We start from the raw sequence: 26,434 nt of genomic DNA on the forward strand, positions 1-26,434 counted from the left end.
GTCCCCTGGGGTTGAGCCCTCGCCTCCTGCGGGTCTGTGCTCACGTGTCACCTTCACCGTGAGGCCTTTCCCGGACCAGCCCACGGAGACTTGCACCAGCTGCCTGCGGTCTCATCCATCCCCAATGTGCTCGATGTGTCTGCGAAGCGCTTCTCACTGCCTGGGATGCTCCGTTTTCCTTTTTTTTTTTTTTTTTTGCGGTACGCGGGCCTCTCACTGTTGTGGCCTCTCCCGTTGCGGAGCACAGGCTCCGGACGCGCAGGCTCAGCGGCCATGGCTCACGGGCCCAGCCGCTCCGCGGCACGCGGGATCCTCCCGGACCGGGGCACGAACCCGTGTCCCCTGCATCGGCAGGCGGACTCTCAACCACTGCGCCACCAGGGAAGCCCTCTTTTCTTTTTTTTTCTTTTTTTTTTTTTTAAGTTTGTTGTTTTCCTTCTTTAGCCAGTGTGACTTTGATACTTAAGTGTCATTTTCTTTTTTAAGTTTTTGGCCGCACCCCACGGCATGTGGGATCTGAGTTCCCCAACCAGGGACCGAACCCACGCCTCCTGCACCGGAAGGCAGAGTCTTAACCCCTGGACCGCCGGGGAAGTCCCTCCGTTTTCTCTATCGTTTCCCCCACTGGAACCCCAGGAGGGCTCATGTCTGTCCCGTCGCTGCTGAAGCCAGCACGCAGAACAGGGTCTGCCACCTGGAAGGTGCTGCAGTACCTGTCGCTCCCCCTGTAATGAGTACATGACCGGTATTGGGGTGCGGCCGGGCCGGGCATGGAGCAGCAGTGGGGGCGGGGCGGGAAGCGCGTGCGGGGAGGAATCACGTCGCTGATGCTGCGTCAGCTTTTGGAAGAGGCACTTGTCCGGGGGCGGGGGGACCCGGGCTTTCCTGCCGGAATCTGTTGTGCAAAGGCATGTGGATGGGAGAACCGCCTGGTGCAAGTAGGGAATTCTCAGAGCTTCTCAAACACAAACTTGCGTACAGATCCTGGGGATCGAGGTAAAATGCAGGTTCTGAGCCAGCTGGTTGGGCCCAGCCGAGACCCTCCATTTCTCACAAGCTCCCTGGTGCTGCTGCTGCCGCTGCTGGTCCAGGCACTGCACTTTGAGCGGCTCGGCACCGCCTGGCAAGACACGGGCTAGATGAGACGTGCTCCTTCCTTCATGAGCCCCTGTGGGCCCCCAGTTGCCCCGCTGTTTAACCATCACAAGCTCAACACTAAGTGCAGGGAGAGGGGGTCCGGGAGGGTAGGGCATGCGGCCCGCAGAGGAGAGAGCCCCGTGGCTTTTCTTGATGTGTGAAGCCCTGGACCAGCAGAGAGCAGGGAGGCCGGGGCTCCAGGCTGAGAATCCTCCCCAAACTTGCAGAGAGAACTTTGCAGTTGAGCTGAGCCTCAAAGCCGCCGGAAACCAACCCACAGCACAAGGCAGGAGGAAGTGCCCGGCCCACCCTCCTTCGTGGTGTTTTAGTCTTTCCTTCCTTTGTGGGCTGGACACTTCTCTTGCCCTCTTTCTGGGTCCCGGATGGGGCCTCTCGGGGCTGGGTGGGATCAGATGCCCCATGAAGATCTCTCTCATTCTCTCTCTTTAAATTAAAAACCACAACTCGAAGGAAATAGCAAGTGTGAGGAAGTGCATGGGGTGGTGAGAGCCGGATTCAAAGCTCTTCTACTAGCTGTGTGACGATGGCTTAGTCACTTCACCTCTCTGGGCCTCATTTTCTTGCCTGTAAAATGGGGTTCGTTGGCGTCACCCATCATTGGGATGTGAGGGTGATTAAACATGGCTGAGCTCACAGAGTACTCAGCCTGGCACAGGAAACACGAGGGGGACTCGAGGGGGAAAGTTGTGAACCCACAGAAGCTGTGTGCCCCTGACCCCTCATGGGTAGACCCCTCCCCACTGGTCACTGGGGCAGCATCGCTGGACCACTGGCCACCGTGTGTTAGCTCCGGTCCCAGCCCTGGGCTCAGGGTGAAGCAGAGCTGTTCCCACGGGTGGCAGGGAGGCCTTTGGCTGAGCTGGTTCCACCAGCCCCATGGGCACCTGGGGGCGGGAGGGAAAGAAGGAAAATGAGAGTGAAACTGGCCTTTACAGGACTGTTGAATCAGAACCTGCATTTTACCACGATCCCCAGGATTCGTGTGCAAGTTCATGTTTGAGAAGCGCCAAGAGTTCCCTGCTTTCTTTTTTTATTCTTTTATTTATTGTTTTATACAGCAGGTTCTTATTAGTTATCCATTTTATACACATCAGTGTATACATGTCAATTCCAATTGCCCAATTCATCACACCACCATCCCCACCCCCCTGCTGCTTTCCCCCCTTGGTGTCCATACGTTTGTTCTCTACATCTGTGTCTCAATTTCTGCCCTGCAAACCGGTTCATCTGTACCATTTTCTAGGTTCCACATATATGCGTTAATATACGATATTTGTTTTTCTCTTTCTGACTTACTTCACTCTGTATGACAGTCTCTAGATCCATCCACGTCTCTACAAATGACTCAATTTCGTTCCTTTTTATGGCTGAGTAGTATTCCATTGTATATATGTATCACATCTTCTTTATCCATTCATCTGTCAATGGGCATTTAGGTTGCTTCCATGACCCGGTTATTGTAAATAGTGCTGCAATGAACATTGGGGTGCATGTGTCTTTTTGAATTATGGTTTTCTCGGGGTATATGCCCAGTAGTGGGATTGCTGCATCATATGGTAGTTCTATTTTTAGTTTTTTAAAGAACCTCCATACTGTTCTCCACAGTGGCTGTATCAATTTACATTCCCACCAGCAGTGCAAGAGGGTTCCCTTTTCTCCACACCCTCTCCAGCATTTGTTGTTTGTAGATTTTCTGATGATGCCCATTCTGACTGGTGTGAGGTGATACCTCAGTGTAGTTTTGATTTGCATTTCTCTAATAACTAGTGATGTTGAGCAGCTTTTCATGTGCTTCTCGGCCATATGTGTGTCTTCTTTGGAGAAATGTCTATTTAGGTCTTCTGACCATTTTTTGATTGGGATGTTTCTTTTTTTAATATTGAGCTGCATGAGCTGTTTATATATTTTGGAGATTAATCCTTTGTCCGTTGAATTGTTTGCAAATATTTTCTCCCATTCTGAGGGTTGTCTTTTCATCTTGTTTATGGTTTCCTTTGCTGTACAAAAGCTTTTAAGTTTCATTAGGTCCCATTTGTTTACTTTTGTTTTTATTTCCATTGCTCTAGGAGGTGGGTCAGAAAAGATCTTGCTGTGATTTATGTTGGAGTGTTTTTCCTATGTTTTCTTCTAAGAGTTTTATAGTGTCCTGTCCTATTTCTAGGTCTTTAATCCATTTTGAGTTTATTTTTGTGTATGGTGTTAGGGAGTGTTCTAATTTCATTCTTTTACATGTAGCTGTTCAGTTTCCCCAGCACCACTTTTTGAAGAGACGGTCTTTTCTCCGTTGTATATCCTTGCCTCCTTTGTCATAGATTAGTTGACCATAGGTTCATGGGTTTATCTCTGGGCTTTCTATCTTGTTCCATTGATCTATATTTCTGTTTTTGTGCCAGGACCATATTGTCTTGATTACTGTAGCTTTGTAGTATAGTTTAAAGTCAGGGAGTCTGATTCCTCCAGCTCCGTTTTTTTCCCTCAAGACTGCTTTGGCTTTTTGGGGTCTTTTGTGTCTCCATACAAATTTTAAGATTTTTTGTTCTAGTTCTGTAAAAACTGCCATTGGTAATTTGATAGGGATTGCATTGAATCTGTAGATTGCTTTGGGTAGTATAGTCATTTTCACAATATTGATTCTTCCAATCCAAGAACATGGTACATCTCTCCATCTGCTTGTGTCATCTTTGATTTCTTTCATCAGTGTCTTATAGTTTTCTGAGAACAGGCTTTTACCTCCTTAGGTGGGTTTATTCCTAGGTCTTTTATTCTTTTTGTTGCAGTGGTAAATGGGAGTGTTTCCTTAATTTCTCTTTCAGATTTTTCATCATTAGTGTATAAGAATGCAAGAGATTTCTGTGCATTAATTTTGTATCTGGCAAATTTTCTGTGCATTAATTTTGTATCTGGCAACTTTACCAAATTCATTGATTAGCTCTTCTAGTTTTCTGGTGGCATCTTTAGGATTCTCTATGTATAGTATCATGTCATCTGCAAACAGTGACAGTTTTACTTCCTGTTTTCCCATTTGTATTCGTTTTATTTCTTTTTCTTCTCTGATTGCCGTGGCTAGGACTTACAAAACTATGTTGAGTAATAGTGGTGAGAGTGGACATCCTTGTCTTGTTCCTGATCTTAGAGGAAATGCTTTCAGTTTTTCACCATTGAGAAGGATGTTTGCTGTGGGTTTGTCATATATGGCCTTTATTATGTTGAGGTTAGGTTCCCTCTATGCCCACTTTCTGGAGAGTTTTTGTCATAAATGGGTGTTGAATTTTGTCAAAAGCTTTTTCTGCATCTATTGAGATGATCATATGGTTTTTCTTCTTCAGTTTGTTAATATGGTGCATCACATTGATTGATTTGCATATATTGAAGAATCCTTGCATTCCTGTGATAAATCCCACTTGATCATGGTGTATGATCCTTTTAATGTATTGTTGGATTCTGTTTGCTAGGATTTTGTTGAGGATTTTTGCATCTATATTCATCAGTGATGTTGGTCTGTAATTTTCTTTTTTTGTAGTATCTGTCTGGTTTTTGTGTTAAGGTGATGGTGGCCTCGTAGAATGAGTTTGGGCGTGTTCCTTCCTCTGCAATTTTTTGGAAGAGTTTGAGAAGGATGGGTGTAATCTCTTCTCTAAATGTTTGATAGAATTCACCTATGAAGCCATCTGGTCCTGGACTTTTGTTTGTTGCAAGATGTTTAATCACAGTTTCAATTTCATTACTTGTGACTGGTCTGTTCACATTTTCTATTTCTTCCTGGCTCTGTCTTGGAAGGTTATCCCTTTCTAAGAATTTGTCCATTTCTTCCAGGTTGTCCATTTTATTGGCATAGAGTTGCTTGTAGTAGTCTATCAGGATGCTTTGTATTTCTGTGGTGTCTGTTGTAACTTCTCCATTTTCATTTCTAATTTTATTGATTTGAGTCCCCTCCCTCTTTTTCGTGATGAGTCTGGCTAATGGTTTATCAATTTTGTTTATCTTCTCAAAGAACCAGCTTTTAGTTTTATTGATCTTTGCTATTGTTTTCTTTGTTTCTATTTCATTTATTTCTGCTCTGATCTTTATGATTTCTTTCCTTCTGCTAACTTTGGGTTTTGTTTGTTCTTCTTTCCCTAGTTCCTTTAGGTGTAAGGTTAGATTGTTTATTTGAGATTTTTCTTGTTTCTTGAGGTAGGCTTGTATAGTTATAAACTGCCCTCTTAGAACTGCTTTTGCTACATCCCATAGGTTTTGGATCATCGCGTTTTCATTGTCATTTGTCTCTAGGTATTTTTTGATTTTCTCTTTGATTTCTTCAGTGATCTCTTGGTTATTTAGTAACGTATTATTTCGCCTCCATGTGTTTGTGTTTTGTACATTTTTTTCCCTGTAATTGATTTCTAATCTCATAGTGTTGTGGTCAGAAAAGATGCTTGATATGATTTCAATTTTCTTAAATTTACTGAGGCTTGATTTATGACCCAAGATGTGATCTATCCTGGAGAATGTTCCATGTGCACTTGAGAAGAAAGTGTAATCTGCTGTTTTTGGATGGAATCTCCTATAAATACCAATTAAATCTATCTGGTCTGTTGTGTCATTTAAAGCTTGTGTTTCCTTATTAATTTTCTGTTTGCATGATCTGTCCATTGGTGTAAGTGAGGTGTTAAAGTCCCCCACTATTACTGTGTTACTGTCGATTTCCTCTTTTATAGCTGTTAGCAGTTGCCTTATGTATTGAGGTGCTCCTATGTTGGGTGTGTATATATTTATAATTGTTATATCTTCTTCTTGGGTTGATCCCTTGATCATTATGTAGTGTTCTTCTGTGTGTCTTGCAATAGTCTTTATTTTAAAGGCTATTTTGTCTGATATGAGAATTGCTACTCCAGCTTTCTTTTGATTTCCATTTGCATGGAATATCTTTTTCCATCCCCTCACTTTCAGTCTGTATGTGTCCCTAGGTCTGAAGTGGGTCTCTTGTAGACAGCATATATACGGGTCTTGTTTTTGTATCCATTCAGCGAGCCTTCAGTGTATTTTGGTTGGAGCATTTAATCCATTCACGTTTAAGGTAATTATTGATATGTATGTTCCTGTGACCATTTTCTTAATTGTTTTGGGTTTGTTTTTGTAGGTTCTTCTCTTGTGTTTCCCACTTAGAGAAGTTCCTTTAGCATTTGTTGTAGAGCTGGTTTGGTGGTGCTGAATTCTCTTAGCTTTTGCTTGTCTGTAAAGATTTTGATTTTTCCATCGAATCTGAATGAAATCCTTGCCGGGTAGAGTAATCTTGGTTGTAGGTTCTTCCCTTTCATCACTTTAAGTATATCATGCCACTCCCTTCTGGCTTGTAGAGTTTCTGCTGAGAAATCAGCTGTTAACCTTATGGGAGTTCCCTTGTATGTTATTTGTCATTTTTCCCTTGCTGCTTTCAATAATTTTTCTTTGTCTTTAATATTTGCAAATTTGATTACTGTATGTCTCAGCGTGTTTCTCCTTGGGTTTATCCTGTATGGGACTCTCTGCACTTCCTGGACTTGGGTGTCTATTTCCTTTCCCATGTTAGGGAAGTTTTCAACTGTAATCTCTTCAAATATTTTCTTGGGTCCTTTCTCTCTTCTCCTTCTGGGACCCCTGTAATGCAAATGTTGTTGCATTTAATGTTGTCCCAGAGGTCTCTTAGGCTGTCTTCATTTCTTTTCATTCTTTTTTCTTTATTCTGTTCCGCAGCAGTGAATTCCACCATTCTCTCTTCCAGGTCACTTATCCGTTCTTCTGCCTCAGTTATTTTGCTATTGATCCCTTCTAGTGTAGTTTTCATTTTAGTTATTGTATTGTTCATCTCTGTTTGTTTTTTCTTCAATTCTTCTAGGTCTTTTTTAAGCATATCTTGCATCTTCTCGATCTTTGCCTGCATTCTTTTTCTGAGGTCCTGGATCATCTTCACTATCATTATTCTGAATTCTTTTTCTGGAAGGTTGCCTATCTCCACTTCATTTACTTGTTTTTCTGGGGTTTTATCTTGTTCCTTCATCTGGTATGTAGCCCTCTGCCTTTCCATCTTGTCCATCTTCCTGTGAATATGGTTTTTGTTCCACAGGCTGCAGGATTGTAGTTCTTCTTGCTTCTGCTGTCTGCCCTCTCTCCCTGCTTCTTTTTTTTTTTTTTTTGGTTGGGGGGCGCTGCACCACGTGACTTGCAGGATCTTAGTTCCTCAACCAGGGATTGAACCGGGGCCATGACAGGGAAAGCACTGAGTCCTAACCACTGGACGGCCAGGGAATTCCAAAGAATTCCCTACTTGGCACCAGGTGGTTCTCCCATCCACATGCCTTTGCACAAAAGATCCTGCCAGGAAAGTCCCGGTCCCCCTCCCCACGCCCCTTAGGAGAAGCTGCTCCTGGGCTAGAGCTTCCATGTGCCACCTAAGTCAGGGGTATTGTTCCTAGTAGTAAGACATTTCTTCACCTCTCTGCCTCGGTTTCCTCATCTGTAAGGTGGAAATATGTTCTTACCTTGTAGGATAATAATGTAGAGCTCTCAGAACAGTACCTGACACCTTGGGAGTACATAGAAGGTTAGCTGCTGCTGCTGTTCTAATTATCACCATCATCATTTTAAAATGACAGTCTCACTGAATGTCAGGCATTATGCTAAGCACCTTACCTGTGTTTACCTCATTTAATCATTTCATTAACCCCATGATCCTGCTGGCATATTCCCACAATCCCCATTTTACAGATGAGAAATCAAGGCTCTGGGACGTGCAGTGGCTCACCCAGGACCACATGCCTGGTCAGGAGTGGAGCCTGGACCAGCCCCCAGGTGTACTTGACTTCACTTCCCCTTTAACATTGGGGGGTGGTGCTTGGTCTGTACGCAGTTCACAGATGAAGAAACTGAGGCTTGGAGAGTCAGTAAGGTACCCGTGGGCAGGGACAGTGTGGTTCTAGCTTATGGAGAAAGGCAGCTGGGCTTCAAAGACACCTGCACAGACCTGCCAGGGGCTGTGTGGCCAGGACCCAAAGACACTGTGTCCCCAGTTCGATTCCTGTCACCTGCCTCACCTCTGTCAGTGGGAGGTCAGACCTCTTCTTTGTTGATAAGTTTCTCCTCCAGACACACAGTCAGGCTCTTCGAGGTCCATCTGCCGCTATACTCCTCCTGGGACCTTGCTGTCTGCTCTCCCTCCCAAGTCAGTCAGGGCCCCCCTGGGCCTTTGTAGGATGTCATGGTGCCAGGGGGCCCCTTCTCGCCACCTTCACAAGCATGGGGACTGGGTGTCTCCCAGTCCCCCTAGAACCTGCAGCTGCCCCGTTTTCGGCCGCTGTTCCCTCCTGGGGAATTAACCAGATCTACTTCCCAGGCGTGTCCCCAGATGTGGTCCTTCCAGCAGCCCTGGGACAAAGCTCCTCTGAGAGCCCCTTCCAGGACTCGGCAAGGCAGAGCGGGGTTGCGATGCTCTCCAAGGATCTGCAGACTGAGGACTCCTGGGGGCCCCAAAGGGCGTGGATGCCTGGGGACGGAGCAGACCCTGGGGGCCAGGTACCCTGCCCACCCCCGCCGTCCCTTCTGCTCAGCTGTTCGGTCCACACGCCGCGTTTTGAGCCCCTGTGCAGCCCTCAGCTGTGCAAGGCCTTGAGGTGGTGGTGCTGTGGAGATGAGCGTCCTGTCCCCATGCTCTCGGATGCCTGAAGGCCTCCATCCATGGACCCCTTGCTCTCCGCCAGGCACCGTGCTGAGAGCGACAGCCTCCTGAGGCTCCTGTGTGTAGGGGAGCAAACGGAGGCTCAGAGAGGCTAAGTCACTTGTCCCAGGTAGCAGAGCTCGTAGAACCCAAGTCTGACTCCAGGGGCTGTGCCCACTTCACAGATGAGGAGACTAAGGCTGAGGAAGAGTTAGCAGTAGCCAAGACCCCTGGCCAGTGAAAGCCAGAGAGGGCTTGGGGGTCTCCTGCCAACTAGCAGCTGCTCGCTTCCTTTCCCTTCTCCCCAAATCCCCTCTCAAGCTCCACGTGGCCCTTTGACTTGACCTGTTCCCATCCTGGGGGCTCGGGTTTTCTGTTTCCTCCTGTGGCTGCTTCCCACTCACGAGGCAGAAGGGGAGGGTGGGGGCCTGTGCCAGTGTGGGGCGACTGTCCTGTGCGTGGGGAAAAGTGATGGGGGCAGTGAGATGATCCTTCACAGACTGAACGCACCCGTGACCCCAAACCCAGAGCAAGAGCAGAACGTCCTCAGCCCCAAGAGCCCCCTCATGCTCCCTCCTAGTCACCATTCCCGGAGATAGCTGACCGTGAACCTGCACAGGTTAGCACCTCACTTTTTGTTCTTCATATCGATGGAGCCATTGTGCAGTGGTTCTTTGCTTTTTGCTTTTCAAAAATAGTTTAGGGATATTTTAAAACAGCCTCATTGAGATATAATTCACATGCGACACAATTCTCCCACTTGAAGTCTACAGTCAATTTTAGAATATTTTCATCACCCCCAAAAGAAACCCTGTGCCTACGAGCCATTAACTATCCCCCGGCCCCTGGCACCAGTCTGCTTTCTGTCTCTATGGATTTGCTCATTCTGGACATTTCATGTAAATGGAATCATACACTGTGTGGCCTTTTGTGTGTCTTCTTTCACTGCTAAGTGGTGAAATAAGGTCCATGCTTTTGAGGTTCATCTGTGTTGGAGCATGGGTCAGTACTGCATTCCTTTTTTATGGCCAAATAAGTATTCCATTGCTGCAGGCCAGCTGCTCTGTGTCGCCCCCTTTAGAACTGGGCCCTCAGGAATCTAAAATGTTGGCGTCCACTGATGCCGGCTCCTGAGTTTGGTTGGCCAAGTGCTGCAAGCAAACCAAGCTGGGAGCACTGGGAGATGGGGAGAGGCGGAAACACACAGAGGTGGAGAGAACACGGAGGCGTCCGGGCCCCAGGCAGGTCCTGCTTCTCCTCCCTGAGCCTCAGCTTCCCCATCTGTAAGGTGGGAGCAGGACAGGGGTCAGCTGTGTGATTACAGAACCTCACAGCTCTGACGGTGCTGAATTCTCCGTGTACGTGGCCCTTCCTCCTTCCCAGCGTGGGTTGGTTCTAGTTTCGAGTTCTGAATCTGAGGGCCCCTGGACATCCTCGTTTTAAGTGGCTAATATCCTTCCTCCTCTCCTCACTGGGCGTGCCCCCTTGTTCCCCGGAATTACCAGCCTGTGCCCTGGGTCCCTTCCAAGGCCACTGCCCTTTGAAGTTCAGGGAGCTGGAAGCAGATTCTGAGAACAAAGGATGGCCTTATGTGGGAAGGTCAGGTAGGTGAGGGACTTACCTGCCTCCACGCCTGCAAACCCACAGCCTCTATCTAGGACCCAGCAACACCTGTGCCCAGCAACAGAGTGGCTGTGTTTGAAATTCACCCTCTCCTGCAAGCATCTCTCCTCCCTCTCTCCTTTTTTTTTTTTTGGCTGTGCTACTGTTTGGCATGCAGGATCTTGTTCCCCGAGCAGGGAGACCAGGGATGGAACCCACGCCCCCTGCAGTGGAAGCGTGGAGTCTTAACCACTGGACCGTCAGGAAGGTCCCCCTCTCTCTCTCTTTTTTTAAACAGCTTTACTGAAATACAGTTCACATATCCTACAATTCACCCACTAAGATGTGCAATGCAATGGCTTTTAGTGTGTTTACAGAGTTGTGCATCCATCACTACAGTCAATTTTACAACGTTTTCATCATCCCCAAAAGAATCCCCATACCTTTAGACACCATTCCCATTCCCCATGACTCCCAATCCCCCAGTCCCTGGCAATCACTAAGCTACTTTCTGTCTCTATGGATTGATTTATTCTGAACATTTCATATGAATGAAATCATACACTATGTGGTCTTTTGTGTCTGGCTTCTTTCACTTAGCACTGTGTCTTTAAGGTCCGTCCATGTTGTAGTCTGTATCTGTATTTCATTCCTTTCTATGGCTGAATAATATTCTCTTATATGGATAGACCATATTTATCCAGTTATCTGTCGGTAGACATTTGGGGTGTTTCTACTTTATGGCTGTTAGGAAGAATGCTTCTATGAATATTCATGGGCAAATTTTTATGTGGATGAGTGTTTTCATTTCTCTAGGGCCATACCCAGGTATATACCTAGGAGTGGAATCCCTGGGTCACATGGTAACTCCATGTTTCTCACTTGTTGAGGACCTGCCACACTGTCTTCCAAAGCTCCAAGCCAGCATCCTGCTTCTCTGATACCAGAAGGGCCAACTGAGGGTTTCCCTACCTGGGTTCTCTGACCCCTCGGAATGCGGTGCAGATCTTGTGTCGCTGCATCTTCCTGGGGGTGGATGTCTAGGACGTTTATCAGATTCACAGGGGCATCTCTGAGCCTCCAGACCCTCTGTGGTCCTGCCAGTCCAGAGGTCAGAGGAGGAGACAGACCAGTGCAGCATATTCCAGTCCTCTCTCATTCTGGACTGTTCTCGTGGAGTCTGCTTAGGATAAAAAAACACAGCTTTGAGGGCTTCCCTGGTGGCGCAGTGGTTGAGAGTCCGCCTGCCGATGCAGGAGACACGGGTTCGTGCCCCGGTCCGGGAAGATCCCACATGCTGCGGAGCGGCTGGGCCCGTGAGCCATGGCCGCTGAGCCTGCGCGTCCGGAACCTGTGCTCCGCATCGGGAGAGGCCACAACAGTGAGAGGCCCACATACCACAAAAACAAAAAAACAAAAAAAAAAACAAAAAAAACACAGCTTGAGAAGTGATGAACATGCTCTCTGACGTCTGCTTTCTTTTCTCACTCTTTCCCCGGTGCGCCCCCTCCTTGGTACCCAGCAAGGAGAACTTCAACAACATCCCTGACCTGGAGCTCAACCCGATCAGATCCAAAATCGTCCGTGCCTTCTTCGACAACAGGTGGGCCTTCCTCCTGGAGCTGCCGATGGTGGGTGACTTTGGGGGAGCATTTGCCCTTGTAACTTCTTGCATGACTCGTGTGCTCGGAACAGCCCCTTAAGCTGACGCAGAGAAGCGGGGGCTTTGTCAGGTAGGAGCCTCAAGCACAGGTCCAGGGTCTGGCAGTCCTGGGTTCATGGCTGGGTGACTTGGGACAGCTCACTCAATCTCTCTAGGCCTCTGTATTAGTTAGCTATGCTGTGTAACAAATGACCCCCAAACTTAGCAGTTTGAAACAATATATATTTATTGGCTAACCATTTTTGAGAGTCAGGGATCTGGGTCCTCAGGCTCAGGGTGGGTAGCTGGGGCTACATTCACCCGAAGGCTCGATGTGGGGAGGCTTTGCTTCTGAGCTCACTCTCCTGGCTGTTGGCTGGAGGCATCTCATGGACCAGTCACCAGGGCTACCACACCTGGCTGCTGGCTTCCCCCAGAGTAAGATGTTCCAATGAGAGAGAGAGATTGGGCACCTGAGATGGAAAACACCATCTTTTGGTAACTTCATCTTGCAGATAACATGCCATGACTTTTGCTGTATTGTCCTCATCAGAAGTCACTGGGTCACCTCGCACTTGGAAAGGGGACTACATGGGGCATGAATACCAGGAGGCAGGATCACTGGGGCCCCTCTTGGAGGCTGCCTCGGTTTTCTCACATATAGAACGGAGGTAATAATAGCACCTGCCTCTCAGGGTTGCTGTGAGGCTGTGCTGAGATGAGGTATGTTAGAGAGCCAGGGTACCTGTCGTTATGCTCAGCACCCTGGCTTACAGACTGAGGCAGAGAGAGGCACCATGGACAGTATCCCAAAGCTGAGGCTGACACCAGAGCTCACGTCCCCAAATGTCTAGTGTCATCGGAGTTGAAAGACTCACATATCCTCATGGAGATCACTGTGTCTGAGGCTTGGTGGGGAGGTGCAGGGGTGGGGGTGTGAGGGGGTCACGCCCTCTCCAGGCTGCCAGAACCTGTGGACAAACACACCAGGGGCCCAGGCCTGACACCCTGTGTCTGCAGAGATCGCTGAGAAGCAGAGAGAACTGGCAGAAAGAGAAAGGAAGGGAATAGGCATGTCCCTTCCTTGAGGTCATATCATGGGTGGGGACTCCCGGACGGGTTTCAAGTTGTACGAGCCTGAACCGCCCAGCTTTGTTTCTGCCAGGGCTGCAGGGCCCTGAGCAAGACTCCGGGCCTCACCTGTTCATGGGTTGGGGCTATGGGGTCCTCAGGCTGCCCCAGAAAATGCAGAGGCCTTCCTCCCGGACCTGTGGGGTGAGACCGGAGGAGAGAGTGCCCAGGAGTTAACCAGGCAAAGCAGAGAGAGACCAGAACTGCACATGCAAAGACCCTGTGGCGCAGGGAATGATGCGAGTGGCAGAGGGTGCCTGGCTGGAGCACAGGAGGCCAAGCATGGTCAGAGGTGTGGGGTGGGCAGGGCCTTCAGCTCCTTTTTAATCCTGGTTCTGCCTGCGGAATCCCAGAGGGAGGCCTGGGTGGGCAGTGAGGCACAGCAGGACTGGGGTGCTGGCAGCTAGTGGAGAGGGGAGGTGGCAGGGGGAGCAGCAGTGCAGCCCCCAAACGTGGAGACGACACGGTTGTCAGGGCCTAGAGTTGGAGGCGTCACAAGAAGGTGGTACAGGGTGACCAGAGCCTAGTGATGCCTAACGTGTGTCTGTATATACACATGCCTGCATGTATGTGTCTGTGAGGCTTGTTTCCAAACGGCTGGATGAGACTGGGCCAGGTGTGAGGTTGGCTGGGCCCCGGGGACCCAGCCTTCTGTGGGTTGGAGCTAGAGGGGCTGGTGTCTCCTGCAGTTCTAGGTGTGCTAAGGTGAGGAGAGGATGACACCCCAGAGGTCCTGGCAAACCCTGCTTCCCCCGGGCCTGTGGAGCCCACCTAGAGCCAAGGGCTTGGTGCTTCCATCCTCACCGCCAGCCCAGGAGGAGACAGGTTGGGCTGGAGAGGGGCCCAAGGGAAACTTCTGGTATCCTGACTGGGGGGTGGGTTTTTCAGGTGCACACATTGGTCCAAACGTAAGATATGTGCCCTTTACTGTGTGTAATTATTCCTTAAAACAAACCTGGGGACTTCGCTGGTGGCGCAGTGGTTATGAATCCACCTACTGGGCTTCCCTGGTGGCGCAGTGGTTGAGAGTCTGCCCACTGATGCAGGGGACGCGGGTTTGTGCCCTGGTCCAGGAAGATCCCACATGCCGCGGAGCAGCTGGGCCCGTAAGCCATGGCTGCTGAGCCTGCGCATCCGGAGCCTGTGCTCTGTAACGGGAGAGGCCATAACAGTGAGAGGCCCGTGTATCGCAGGCAAAAAAGAAAAAAGAATCCGCCTACCAATGCAGGGGACACAGGTTCGAGCCCTGGTCCGGGAAGATCCCACATGCTGCGGAGCAACTAAGCCCGTGTGCCACAACTGCTGAGCCTGCGCTCTAGAGCCCACAAGCCACAACTACTGAGCCCGCATGCTGTAACTACTGAAGCCCGCACACCTAGAACCCCTGCACCACAACAAGAGAAACCACCGCAGTGAGAAGCCTGCGCACCGCAACGAAGAGCAAGCCCCCCTCGCCACAACTAGAGAAAGCCCGTGTGCAGCAATGAAGACCCAACGCAGCCAAAAATAAATAAATTTATAAAACAAACAAAAAACCAAATCTGGTCCAAGGTGGCTTGGCGCTCAGCTGTCCCCGGTGGGAACAGAACAGATCCAGGAGTTGCGTTTTCAGCTCTCAGAGTGGAATTTAGGCGTTGCCGGGCTTCTGTCCATGAGCGCTGCCTCTGCTGAGGGGACAGTGCGTGGGCAGGGGCCAGAGGACAAGAAGGCATGCCCTGAGTCCACAGTCCATAGTCAGAGGCAGGAGAGACCCCCTACTGTACTTGGAGCATCTGAGGTTAGGACAGAGCTCTTAAGGGCAGCGCAGGTGCAGTGGCACCTAATGGATGGAGGAAGGGGCCTTAGTCGATCAGGGAACGTTGAGTGCCCAGAAGGTGGACATTGAAACAAGCTTTTGGGCCCCTGGGGAGGGGAGTGTGGTGGGAAGGGGTGGTGAGAGCTGGGCAGCTGGGACCAAACCTCCTGGGCCTGGGAGACCAGGTTGGGGGCTTGGGGGTCACCCCAAGAGCTGGAGGAGCTTCCCAGAGGGCATCGAGCCGGGGAGCGACAGAGTCTGTTGCTTTTTGCGAAGCTCATTCTGTCTGCATGTGGTGTGCCCACTGAGATGGAGGAGGCTGGACCAGACTGTCCCAGGAGAGACGAGGAGGGATCCCAGAGAGATCAGAGGAGTGAAACTGGAGATGGACTGGATATGCTGGGGACGGAGTCAAGGGAGTCCCAGGTCTGCAGGTCTGCAGTGTGGGCAGCTCACGAGGCACCTGCTCTCGGGAATTGCTATCGGAAGATGACGCGTGACAGCAGGAGAGGGAGGGCAGTGGCCAGTAGGGGATGGCGAGAGCCTCCCCTGTGGGTCCTGGGGCCTCAGCCTGGGGCGGCTGCCTAGAGACATGGTGTGGAGAAAGGGAGGCCCCGGGTGAGTCGGTGGGCCGCCCAGAAGTCACCAAATAGGGGAGGATTAAGGAAAGGCTTCCCTAGCTTGGACCCAGAGCCTCTCGGCGCCTGTGCATGCTTCACATCTCGTCCTGTAAGTTCCAGCGAGGAGGTGGGGGAGGACTCGAGGAGGGGCTGGCGACGGGATTTTCCTTTCAAGAGATACCAGCGTCCACCTTGCTTCCTAAGACGTTTCGAACCAAGAAGCTGGTCTTGGAGGGCAGTTTGAGCTGGGTCTGTCCCCACCTCCAAGGGCTCTGATCCCTACAAGGTCATCGGAGAGTTAAGGAAGCGCAAAGACTGCTCTGAATCAGGCATCCTCGCAGAAGGAATGCTCTCGTGCTGGGCTGCAGGTTTGGATGGAGCCCCTCTTCTTCTGTCACCCGACCCAGTTCTTGGGTGCTCCGCTGTGGAAGTGGACTGGAGCGCACGTGGGTCTGGCTCTAGGGGCTGCGTCTGGGTTTCCTCGGTCTCTGCGTTGTGGTCGCCTTTAGAGACCATGATGCTGGCCCATGTGGACCTCCCGGGGACACTCGGAGGAGAAGGGAGGCCTAGCCCCTGAATCAGGTCCTGATGCTGAAGCAGCCGGGTCTCGACCTTCCCTGAGAAGGACCCGTTTGTGGCCACCCTGCCCGGGGGTTTATCACGTGTCCCCCGAGCTCATTGTCATCCCTCTCGCTGCAGCCTGAACCCCTTGAGAAGGACGTGCAACCCAAACACAGCGAAAAGTACCTCCGAGGAGCCCGATAAATCCTGGGGCTATTTTTACACCCGGTAAATTTGGACTGTGCCCCTGACAGCAAGAACTCTGAGATGATTAAAAATCTGCCTGGAGGAGCAGTGGAAAAACTTTGTAAGATAGAAGATTTCCGGGAAGATTAAGAAAAAACATTCAAAGATTAGGCTTCCTGAGTCCAGGAGAAGATCTCGCCTTACCTCTCAGATTTGTTGTTTCATGATCCACCTTCCCTGTTCCAGGCTTGGGAGCCACCTCTTTCTGGAAAATGTCCTGGAATGGAAGATTGGGAATAGCGAGATCTCTAAACTGTGAAGTGTGGTGCACACTTCAGGGGCAGTATTTGAAAAGAAGTAGATGGGCCCCTAGAGAGAACCTCGAATGTATTCCTCTAAACCGAGATACGGTCCTAACCGCACGTGGGACCCACATGCATTTGACAAGCACTAGCCCTTGACTGTTCGTTATCCCGGGCCAGCTGAGAACTGTCTCTTTGCAAGGATGCACAGTGAGGGCAGAGGGACCCTCAGCCCGTCAGCCCGATGGCCACCTGCACCAGCGGAAGTCGGTTAGTGATGAGGGCTTGGCAGCAGTGGGTCAGGAGCCCGTGTTTGGTTGGAGTCCTCTCCAAGCTGTTTTCTCAACTCTTCTTCTCTGCCAGGACCCTCACCCAGTGGCTTTTCAGTGCACTCACGCATTTGCTGAGTACCTGCCGTGTGCTAGGCACAGGGGAGACCCAGCCTTGGGTTCACTCCCTGAGCCCCGCCTGGAACACGAGCCCTTTTCTTGCCCCTGCAGAAAAGCACATCCATAGGGATGTTGGAATGGTGGGAAAGTGCACAGGCAAGGGAGGTGTGACGCAGGCCACCCTGGGACTCTGTGCCATGATCTAATTAGAAAACCTGCAGTCATTGGCGAGGTTTTTTTTTTTTTTTTTTTTTTCCCTTGTACGCGGGCCTTTCACTGTTGTGGCCTCTCCCGTTGCGGAGCACAGGCTCCGGACACGCAGGCTCAGCGGCCATGGCTCACGGGCCCAGCCGCTCCGCGGCATGTGGGATCTTCCTGGACCGGGGCACGAACCTGTGTCCCCTGCATTGGCAGGCGGACTCTCAACCACTGCACCACCAGGGAAGCCCATTGGGGGGTTTTGCACTTTGGTAGGAAACGTTACTCAGAGCTGCCTGCAACTGATCATTGTGCTCGAGTTTTAAACAGCTGATAGCAGGAATTGGCAAACTTTCTCTAAAAGGCCAGAGAGTAAATATTTTAGGTTTTGCGGGCCACATGGTCTCTGTCACAGCTGCTCAACTCTGCCTCTGTAGCTTGTAAGCAGCCAGGGATACTATGTAAATCAGTGGGCCTGGCCGTGTGCCAATAAAACTTTATTTATGGACACCGAAATTTGAATTTCATGGAGTTTTCACTTGTCATAAGACGCTATTCTTTTTTTCTCCCCAGCATTTTTTTCAACCGTATTAAAATAGAAAAACTCTTCTTAGTTTATGGGCTATATAAAAATAGGCAGCATGTGGGATTTGGCCCCCAGGCTGCAGTTCGCTGACCCCCGATCTAAAGGTAAGGGTCAGGAGACGTACCTGGGTGAATTACTGCCTTCGTTTCCCTGTGTTTAAATGCCCAGCTCTGTGCACCGCAGCATGCCCGGGAAGCCCTCCATCCCAGCAGCTGTGCAGTTGCCCATGTCTCCCCCGAGGCCCTCAGACGGTGATTTCTGGGGGGGAACGCCGGGGAGGGGCTGGACTAAACTGCCCTGGGGCCCGGGGCCCCCACGAGCAGGTTGTTGGGAAACAGAGCCCAAGGCTGGGACAGCCATCGTAGGTGAAGTGTGTGCCCAGAAGGGCCGGGTTCTCGAGGGCTGTTGGTAGCAGATGGACGAGATTCTGCTCTTAATGCATTTCCGACACCCCCTCGTTGCTCCTGTAGGAACCTGCGCAAGGGCCCCAGCGGCCTGGCTGACGAGATCAACTTTGAGGACTTCCTGACCATCATGTCCTACTTCCGGCCCATCGACACCACCATGGATGAGGGGCAGGTGCAGCTTTGCCGGGAAGAGAAGCTAAGATGTGGGTGTCCCAGGGCCCCTCCCGATGCGCACCTGGCCACCTGTGTGGCCCTGAGTCCGGCCGCGCCCCCAAGGGGGGGTGGGGAGGGTCGGGTCAGGGAGCGCCAGCCCAGGCCTTGGGGAGGTTGGTCCCGATTTTCACACACACGGAGTGGCATTTGCACCTCCCTCTCCTCCGAGGCTGCTCCGTGGCAGCCTCCTTGTTGACACTTCTCAGCAGCTGGTGGTCTTCTGGGAACAGAAGGAGGTGTCAGTGATTGGAAAAGGTTAAGGCCCTTGGTTTGGACAGACCTGGTTCAATCCAGCCCCTTCACTAAGCAGCTGTGTGACCCTGAACCTGACGGTGGGGATGAGGACTGAGCATAAGGGTGATTCTGAGGCTGGGTGGGATCTCGGGTGCTTCCTGAAAGTTCCTTTCTTCCCTTCCCTGGCCCATGACTGGCCACCATACGCAGCTTCACGGGGCGGCCTCTGTGGGGCTCGTCCGTCCCGGAGGAGCCTCTGCTGGCCCTGGGCTCTGAGCAAGTTGAGCTGGGATCGGCCTTGGTGGGGGATGGCACAGAGTCCCAGGGTGGCTTGCGTCACACCTCCCTTCCCTGTGCACTTTCCCACGACTCCAGCATCCCTCTCCATCCCACAGGCAGCAGCGTCTGCAGGGACATGTAAACACGGGGCTTGGGCTATACTTAGCTCATACTTAGCTCAGGATGTGTACTGAGGGCTGTTGGGGGCGGGGCGGTGATGCCTGGTGTCCACCCGGCTTCCACACTGTTCCAAGGGCCAAGTCAAGAGGTGTGAGGGCTGTGGGATGGGACGGACTCTGGTTCAAACTCCCGGCTGCCCCTCCCTTAATGGGGTGGCTGCGGGCAAATGCCTTAGCTTCTGTGAGCTTGGCAGCCCCGTCTGTGAAATGGGCTCAGGGCAGCCCTGGCCTCACGGGGTCATGTGAGGATGAGAGGAAGATACGTTTGCACAGTGCCGGGCTGGATAAATGCCAGGGCCGAGGACTTTGTGAGCCTGAGGCTGAGCCAGGGGGCGGGAGGTCACCTCCCCTTCAGCTCCTGGCTCTGTTGGGCTGTGGGATGCTGAGTGATGTCAGTAAAGGGACCACGTGATGTCACAGAGTGAAATAACCAGAGCAGGTGTGAATGCCCCTTGTACCATCAGGGGCCAGCTCAGATCAGCCAGGGGCAGGATATAGGCAGCCGGGTCCGTGATCTGCCACAGGCCTGGGATGACAGCCACCCTCTTGGGTCTGTCAGGAATGCCACTTTGAAATAACGCTCATCTGGCTTCCTGTTAATGAGACTATCACGTCATCTGCACTCACAGTGTGCCAGGCGGTCGCTGGCCCTGGTCCACCAGCCTTAGCTCACCTGGCAACACCATGAGGCAGATGTGTGGTTACTCCCATTTTACAGATGGGGAAGCTGAGGCTCAGAAAAGTTAGGTCACTTGCCCAAGGTCACCCACCAGGAAGTGGTCGGTCTGGCCCCATGGCCTTTGCCCTTGCCCCCTATGGCTTTGGCAGGTTTCCGTTACTGGGGTCTTTCGCTCAGTTTGAGGTAGGGGAAGGTTGGGGGGCAGGGGGACCCAGGCTCCCCTCTGCCTTGCCTGACTCAGCCGCTCTCTCCCCACTGCCGCCCCCAGTTCTGTTCCACATGTATGACTCGGACAGCGACGGCCGCATCACCCTGGAAGAGTATCGAAATGTAAAGTATGCTCGCGCGCCGGCGGGCCCCAGCGCCTCCCCTGCCCTGCGGCCGGGATGGAGGCCCGAGTTCACGGCGTCTCTGCTCCACCGGCAGGTGGTCGAGGAGCTGCTCTCCGGAAACCCCCACATCGAGAAGGAGTCTGCGCGCTCCATTGCCGACGGGGCCATGATGGAGGCGGCCAGCGTCTGCGTGGGGCGGATGGTGAGAGCTGCCGGGGCCGGACCCCCAGATCCCTCCCTGCCCCTGCCGACCCCGCCGTGCCGTGCCCTGGAACTAGTCTGTGTTTCTGGAAGGCCCCAGCGGGCAGAGACTGTGCGTGTCCTGCTCGCCACTCTGACCGGGCCTGGTGCAGACCACTGCTCAGAGGCCTCTCGCTGCTTTCCTGTCCCCCCAGAAGACTGGCCCGATGTCCCAACCCTTGGGGGGTCAGGCCAAGCAGGGGAGTCTGGGCTTTGGGGGCCGTAGACCCCACTACATAGCTTCCTCGGGCCCATGGGCAGCGCCTGGCACAGTGCCAGGCCTGGTCGGAGTACAGCCCGGGCTTGCTCTCATTTAATTATTAATGAGGGGATTTGTGGCCTGGAGGGCAGGGGTCAGCAGGGAGCTCTCTTGAGGGCCCACGATCTGGGGTTCAGTAAGGAGCTGGGAGCAGTGGGGAGTGACGTGTAGATGAGACAGGAGAGGGGCTGGGCCATCAGGGCTGTGCACTGATGAAGATGGGAGGCCCCCTGCTGACAGAGACAAGAGAGGATTCGACCAGAGGCACTTGCAAGGCTGCTACGGTGGCCCAGGCGGAGGGCCGGGCTCGAGCTCTGATGGGGAGGAAGGCGGGTGGGACCACGTGATCAGGAGCTGGACCACAGCTGGACGCAGCTGAGGCTTGTCAGGGTCCCACTGGCATAGAAGCGGCTGGATCATTTCTTGGAACCGTGCTGTCGGGCCTCCGGTGATGTCGGTGAGTTAGAGCAGGGTTTCTCTGCCCGGCCTTGTTGACACGTGGGGTTGTCCTGGGGTTGCAGGGGGTTGAGCAGCCTCCCTGGCTTCCACCCACTAGATGCCAGTCACGCCCTCCAAGTCGTGACAACCAACATGTCTCCAGACATGGCCCACTGTCCCTGGGGCAGGGGGGCGAAGTCACCCCCCAGTACAGAACCGTTGGCACAGAGGGGCACAGGAGCAAATGGTCAGGGCAGTGGTGACCGGCACGTCGTATGAGCGGTCACTGCCGGCTTTTACGTGCTCAGATGGCGCCGTCGTCAGGGTGGGGAGGCATGGACTCTGTCAGGGGCCCCCTGGAGGCTCCAGGCAGCCAGGTGCCCCCAGGGTCACCTGTAGGGTGACCACACAGCGTGTGCAGGCACTGTGCTGGCTTCTTCACGTGCATCACTTCATAGATTTGTAACCTTGCTTCAGTGGTGGGGACATAAAGAATTTTCTGGACTTTGGGGACAGCGACCTTTTTGCTATGCTCGGTGGACTCGCTCTTGCAGGGCTGGGTCCTGTCCAGACAGCCCCTGACGCAGGGGCTCGGAGCCCCCGGGAGCCATGCGGGCAGGCACGTGACCATCTCCATGGACTTCGTTCCCTGAGGGTTTCGGGTGGTGCCCCTGGGGCTGTCCCCTCTGGCTCCTGTGTATTTATAGTGGCTGCAGCCCCAGACACCATCACGGCTTTGGGGTGACCCCAGCCCAGATGGAGGGGTGTTTTCCTGCTGAAACCTGCTGTCTGTGCTCAGGCCTGTCATCAGGAGATGGCGGGTGGGGGGCTGAGGTCACTTTCTCAGCCTGTATTTCATTTGTCTGCTTCGGGGGCCCAGGGAGAGGCTTCTGGCTTTGGCGAAGCCACCCCACTCAGACAATTAACTGCTGCGGAAAAGGCCGGTGACCTCGGTGGGGAGCGCGGGGATTCCCCTGCCGGGTTGCCGGAGCCAAATTCCCATTTGATTTAATGACACTCTCCTTCGTTAAATTGCTCCCCGTCCCACTCCAGTTTCAATTGGCGACAGTTTTCTTAATTTGCTGTAGTAAAATTGTTGGCAGCTGGCAGCTGCTGATCTGCATAAAAGCTGCACAACCTTAGAAGCCGGGGCATTCCGGGAGTCCGTGCCGGCTTCCCGGGTGTGCGTCCCGCTCACCGTGTGCATCTTTCTTGATGTACGGATCCTCTGTGTGCTCTTAGAGTGTTTCCTCGTGTGATCGTCGACCAGATACAGAGGCGCAGCGTGAGGGGTGGCCGAGTCAGTTCACACCCTGTGGCCTCTGAGGACGCTTAACATTTCTGCCTGCACCTCTCGCCAAAGACAAATGACGCATTGCCCCACTGTAACCTCCGAAGCCGGCTGTCGACTGCGGCAGTGACCTCTTTCCAGGGTGTTTCCCTGGAAAGCCTTGCTGTGGCTGGAGGCTGGGGCAGCTGTGCTGGGGTCTCAGCCTAGGGCACTGCCCCGGCCCTGCAGCCCCTCCACCCGGTGCCCGCCCTCCAGCCCGGGTCTTGGGCCGGCGGGGCCTTATCTGTGATTAGCTCCCCTCGCTGCCCTGGGAATCCGGGGTCTCTGGCAGGGAGTGGGTGGCCACTTCTCTCTGTGCCCCTGGGCAGGAAGAGCGGACAGCCCTAGGGGCAGGGCTGGCCCAGGCCTTCTAAAAAACTGGTGTTTTTCATAAAATCAAGAAGTATATCCAGGGGACTCCCCTGGCGGTCCAGTGGTTAAGACTTCGCCTTCCAATGCAGGGGGTGCGGGTTTGATCCCTGGTCGGGGAGCTAAGATCCCACATGCCTCTCGGCCGAAAAACTGAAACATAAAACAGAAGGAATGTTGTAACAAATTCAATGAAGACTTTAAAAATGGTCCACGTCCAAAAAAAAATGTATATCCAAAATTAGATTAAGAACAGAACCCACCTCTGGGAGCTGTTGTGAGGTTTGCATCAGTTCATGGTAATAACGTTTGTGAAGTACACACAGCAAACGCTCAGAGAGCGCCTGCGATGTTTTCTTAAATACACGTAGGAACAAATTTCCGAGCGGTACGCAAAGAGAAGTGCGTCTTTCTTGGCCCTCCTCCCATCGGCCCTGGTCCTTTTCCCTAAAGGGAACTGCCCTTGATGGTGTTTTTCCTGACACAGACCGACGTGTACACGTGTGTCTTTCGGTTCTGATTCACACAAAATGGCGCTGAACTGCCGCGGCTCGCTCTCCCCCATGCTGACCCCACAGGTCCACGGAGCAGGTGGCAGCCGTCTGCTTAGTGATGTAGGACAGATTCTGCAGCCGTGTTTCTGCTCCTTGGTTGTTTTTTCCCCTGTGTATGTGTCTCGGAGCCTTTTCCATATCAGCAGGTCTAGATCGACCCCTTCTGCGTGGTAACCAATAGCCAGGGCGACCACGATTTATTTGGCTGGTCTTGTATGGACGGGCAGTGGGGTGTCAGCCCAGCTTTCACTGTCACAGAGGGCGCCGTGGGGACTTGGTCTCAGCAGCACCATGGGCAGGAGCCCCATTTATCATCTCGTGTGTGTGCAGAGACTGGCACTGCCAGTGACTTGGCAGGTGGGAGGCTCCCGGGCCAGATGTTATCAGGGTGACTCACTTGGCCCTTTCCCCAGTGTCTGGAGTGCAGGTCGGCCCAGAACTGGTCTTACCAAGGCTGGTTTGAGGAGGCAGGACCAAGAAGTGGCAGGAGGTGTCTGCTGGTGGCCGTACTGTGGGGAAGTGACGGGAGGCGGCTGCGCCAGGGGGAGCGAGCCCGGCCTCTGCGCCCACCCTCGTCTGACCTGTCCTCCCTGGGGGGCGTGGGGGGCGGGCCCTGGTGAGCCTGCACCACCTTCCGTCCCACCATCGAGCCAGTGAAGGGGACGCTGGAGTTCAGGGCGACCAGCCTCGAGCTGGAGGCCAACAATCCAGAGTGTACTCCCCATTCTCATGATTCTGCTTAAATGGCCCCAGCCTTCTGTGTTGCAGGGTTGGGGGGGAAATGGAGGGTCTCCAGGCAGAAGCCCCTCACTTGCACCCTGTGCTCTGTCCGCAGGAGCCTGATCAGGTGTACGAGGGCATCACTTTCGATGACTTCCTGAAGGTGGGTACCTGGGGGTAGGGGTGGGCATGGGGGCTGTGCTGGGGGCTTGAGGGGGTCCCTGCTGGTCAGGAGGAGATGGGCGTCTCCGTGGAAAGGGGTCAAGCCTGGGTGTGGCCTTTAAAATAGTTTAAACTGGTTTTACTTATTTTTATTGGAAGGGTGATGATAGGTATACACGGTCAGAACAACTAAGCAAGTGCAAAAGGGCCTGTGAGGAAAACTCCATTTTTCTCGCCCCGCGAGTCCCTGGTCCCCCTCCTCAGAAGCACCCTGTTGACAGTTGGAACCAGGGTTCTGGAATGTTCTGTGCCTGTACGAGACCTGCTCTTCACAGCAGCACACACTGGTGCTGACCACATGTGGTTCTGCCCTGGGCCTCGCAGTCCGTGCTGTTTGTCTGGCTGCACACCTTCCACCCCTGTTAGTGGACGTTCAGGCCTCCCCCAGCCTTCACTGCTACAAGCCTGCTCGCAGGCTGGGAACTGGGGCCCCTCGCTGCTCTGACAGGCAGATCCCCGTGGCAAGGAGTCGAGCCCCCCGTGCTCTGCCCATGCTTTGGCCCTGAGCATCCCAACAGCGGTGTCCCCGAGCCCCTTCCAGGAGGCGAGGAAGATGGGAAGTCAGGGGGACGATACCCAGGGTGGCCCCCTGGGAAACAGGCCTGTGCCTGGGCTGGGGCCGGGGACTCTGGCGAGCTGAGGGGCAGCTCGGCCGGGCGCTCCCCCAGACTCTGCGCCGCCAACCTGGCCAGTCATGGCAAGAGGAAGGGGGCAGCCGGCATGGACCTGGGCCTGAGGGAGAGACCCGAAGGGCCTGCTGGGCCGGAGGAGGACAGGCGCCCCCCTCCGCCGCCCCCAGGGCTGGGCAGGGCAGGCAGACTGGGAGAGGCTGAGTTGGCGTTGGTGCCACAGGTCACCTTGGCTTGTTCTGAGGTCTGCGCTCCAGAAAAGTGATGACACCCAAGCAAGAACCAGAATAAGGAGTTAGAAGATCAGGGAGGCCAGGGAAGGTTAGGGAGGAGGGATGGCTGCTTTAAGCCAGAAGATAGGATGAAATCCAATTTTGGCCTCAGAAACCAAGCTTCTTCCCCAGAAGGCCGCCCCCGCCGCTGCCCCGCCTCTAGTGTTCCCAAGCCCGTTGCCTCTGCCCTGTGGGAGTTTTTCCTGACCAGCCGGCCCATCCCATTCTCTGAGCCCCACCACTAGCCTCTTGCCACCTGACATCACCCAGCCTTTGGCAGAAACCACCCACCCTGGCATCCAGGTATCTTCTCCTGGGAATGTCTTATTCACCTAACAAAGCACCTGGTGGACCGTAGGCATGTGACGGTGGCAGGAAATGTGCTGAGGCCTCCCTGCCACTTGGGTGCCCACAGGGCTCTGCTCTCCCCAGCCTCAAGGCTGTCCCTGGAGATGTTGAGGGTGACAGCTTGAGAGTTTGAAGTTCTTACATAAGCAGGGAGACAGTGACAAGTCACTGCCCACCACGTCCCTCCGTTCCTGTTCGCATCCTGCCCGCCATCTCTCCATCCGTGGTCCTCCTGGGCCCCAAGTGGCCAAGGAGCTGGCGGGCGCACAGTCCTGCCCGCGCTGGGGCTTCCTAGTGTGGCAGATACAGGGTCTGGTGGCCTGAGTGTCCTCTAGGGCCCTAGCCAGGATGGACCGTGACGGCAGTGCCAGTACCAGGTATGTGGTGATGAATGTGGTCTTTGGCAGAAATTACCTTTCCTGGGCATGAGCCTTGTCTGTCTGGAACATGGTGACCTCTCCTATCCCTGGGAGGTTGTGAAGACCTAACTGTTGTGACCTTTTAGTTTATGATGATGGCTTAATGAAACCTTATAATTGCACAGCCCTTAACAGTTTATAAACCGCTTCCGTGCATGAGTCCCCTGGAGCCCCCAAAACATTGCGTGAACGGGCAGCACAGGTGGTGGTCTCGACATTTTCCTGGTGGAAGGGAGGTTTAGTGGGGTTAAGGAATTTGCATGAAAATCATGGAGCCTGAAGTGGTGGGTGGGATTCAAGTGGCTTCAGCTAAGAGCTTGGATTCAGTACTTAATAATAACTTGCTGTGACAATCCAGAAAGAATCCAAATGTCAGAGCCCAATTAACCAGCAAAAAGGCAGATGGAAGTTTCTCTTCCAAGCTCCGCACTGGATTCCACCTGCGGGAGCTTCTCAGTGGGTGGCGGAGGAG

General features: G+C 53.0%; 1 protein-coding gene across 1 annotated transcript in view; it reads left to right on the plus strand.

The window, feature by feature from the left end:
- The window catches only part of TESC (tescalcin), a 63,970-nt gene that overhangs the window by 37,213 nt on the left and 323 nt on the right, over positions 1–26,434 (plus strand). The window contains exons 3-7 of the mRNA XM_082641190.1: positions 11,952–12,032; positions 18,310–18,449; positions 20,099–20,160; positions 20,257–20,364; positions 24,188–24,235. Coding sequence (XP_082497316.1) covers positions 11,952–12,032; positions 18,310–18,449; positions 20,099–20,160; positions 20,257–20,364; positions 24,188–24,235 — 439 coding nt within the window. The remainder of the gene's footprint in view (positions 1–11,951; positions 12,033–18,309; positions 18,450–20,098; positions 20,161–20,256; positions 20,365–24,187; positions 24,236–26,434) is intronic.

This window comes from Mesoplodon mirus, assembly GCF_964341445.2.
Source record: "Mesoplodon mirus genome assembly, chromosome: 13".
Taxonomy (NCBI): Eukaryota; Metazoa; Chordata; class Mammalia; order Artiodactyla; family Ziphiidae; genus Mesoplodon; species Mesoplodon mirus.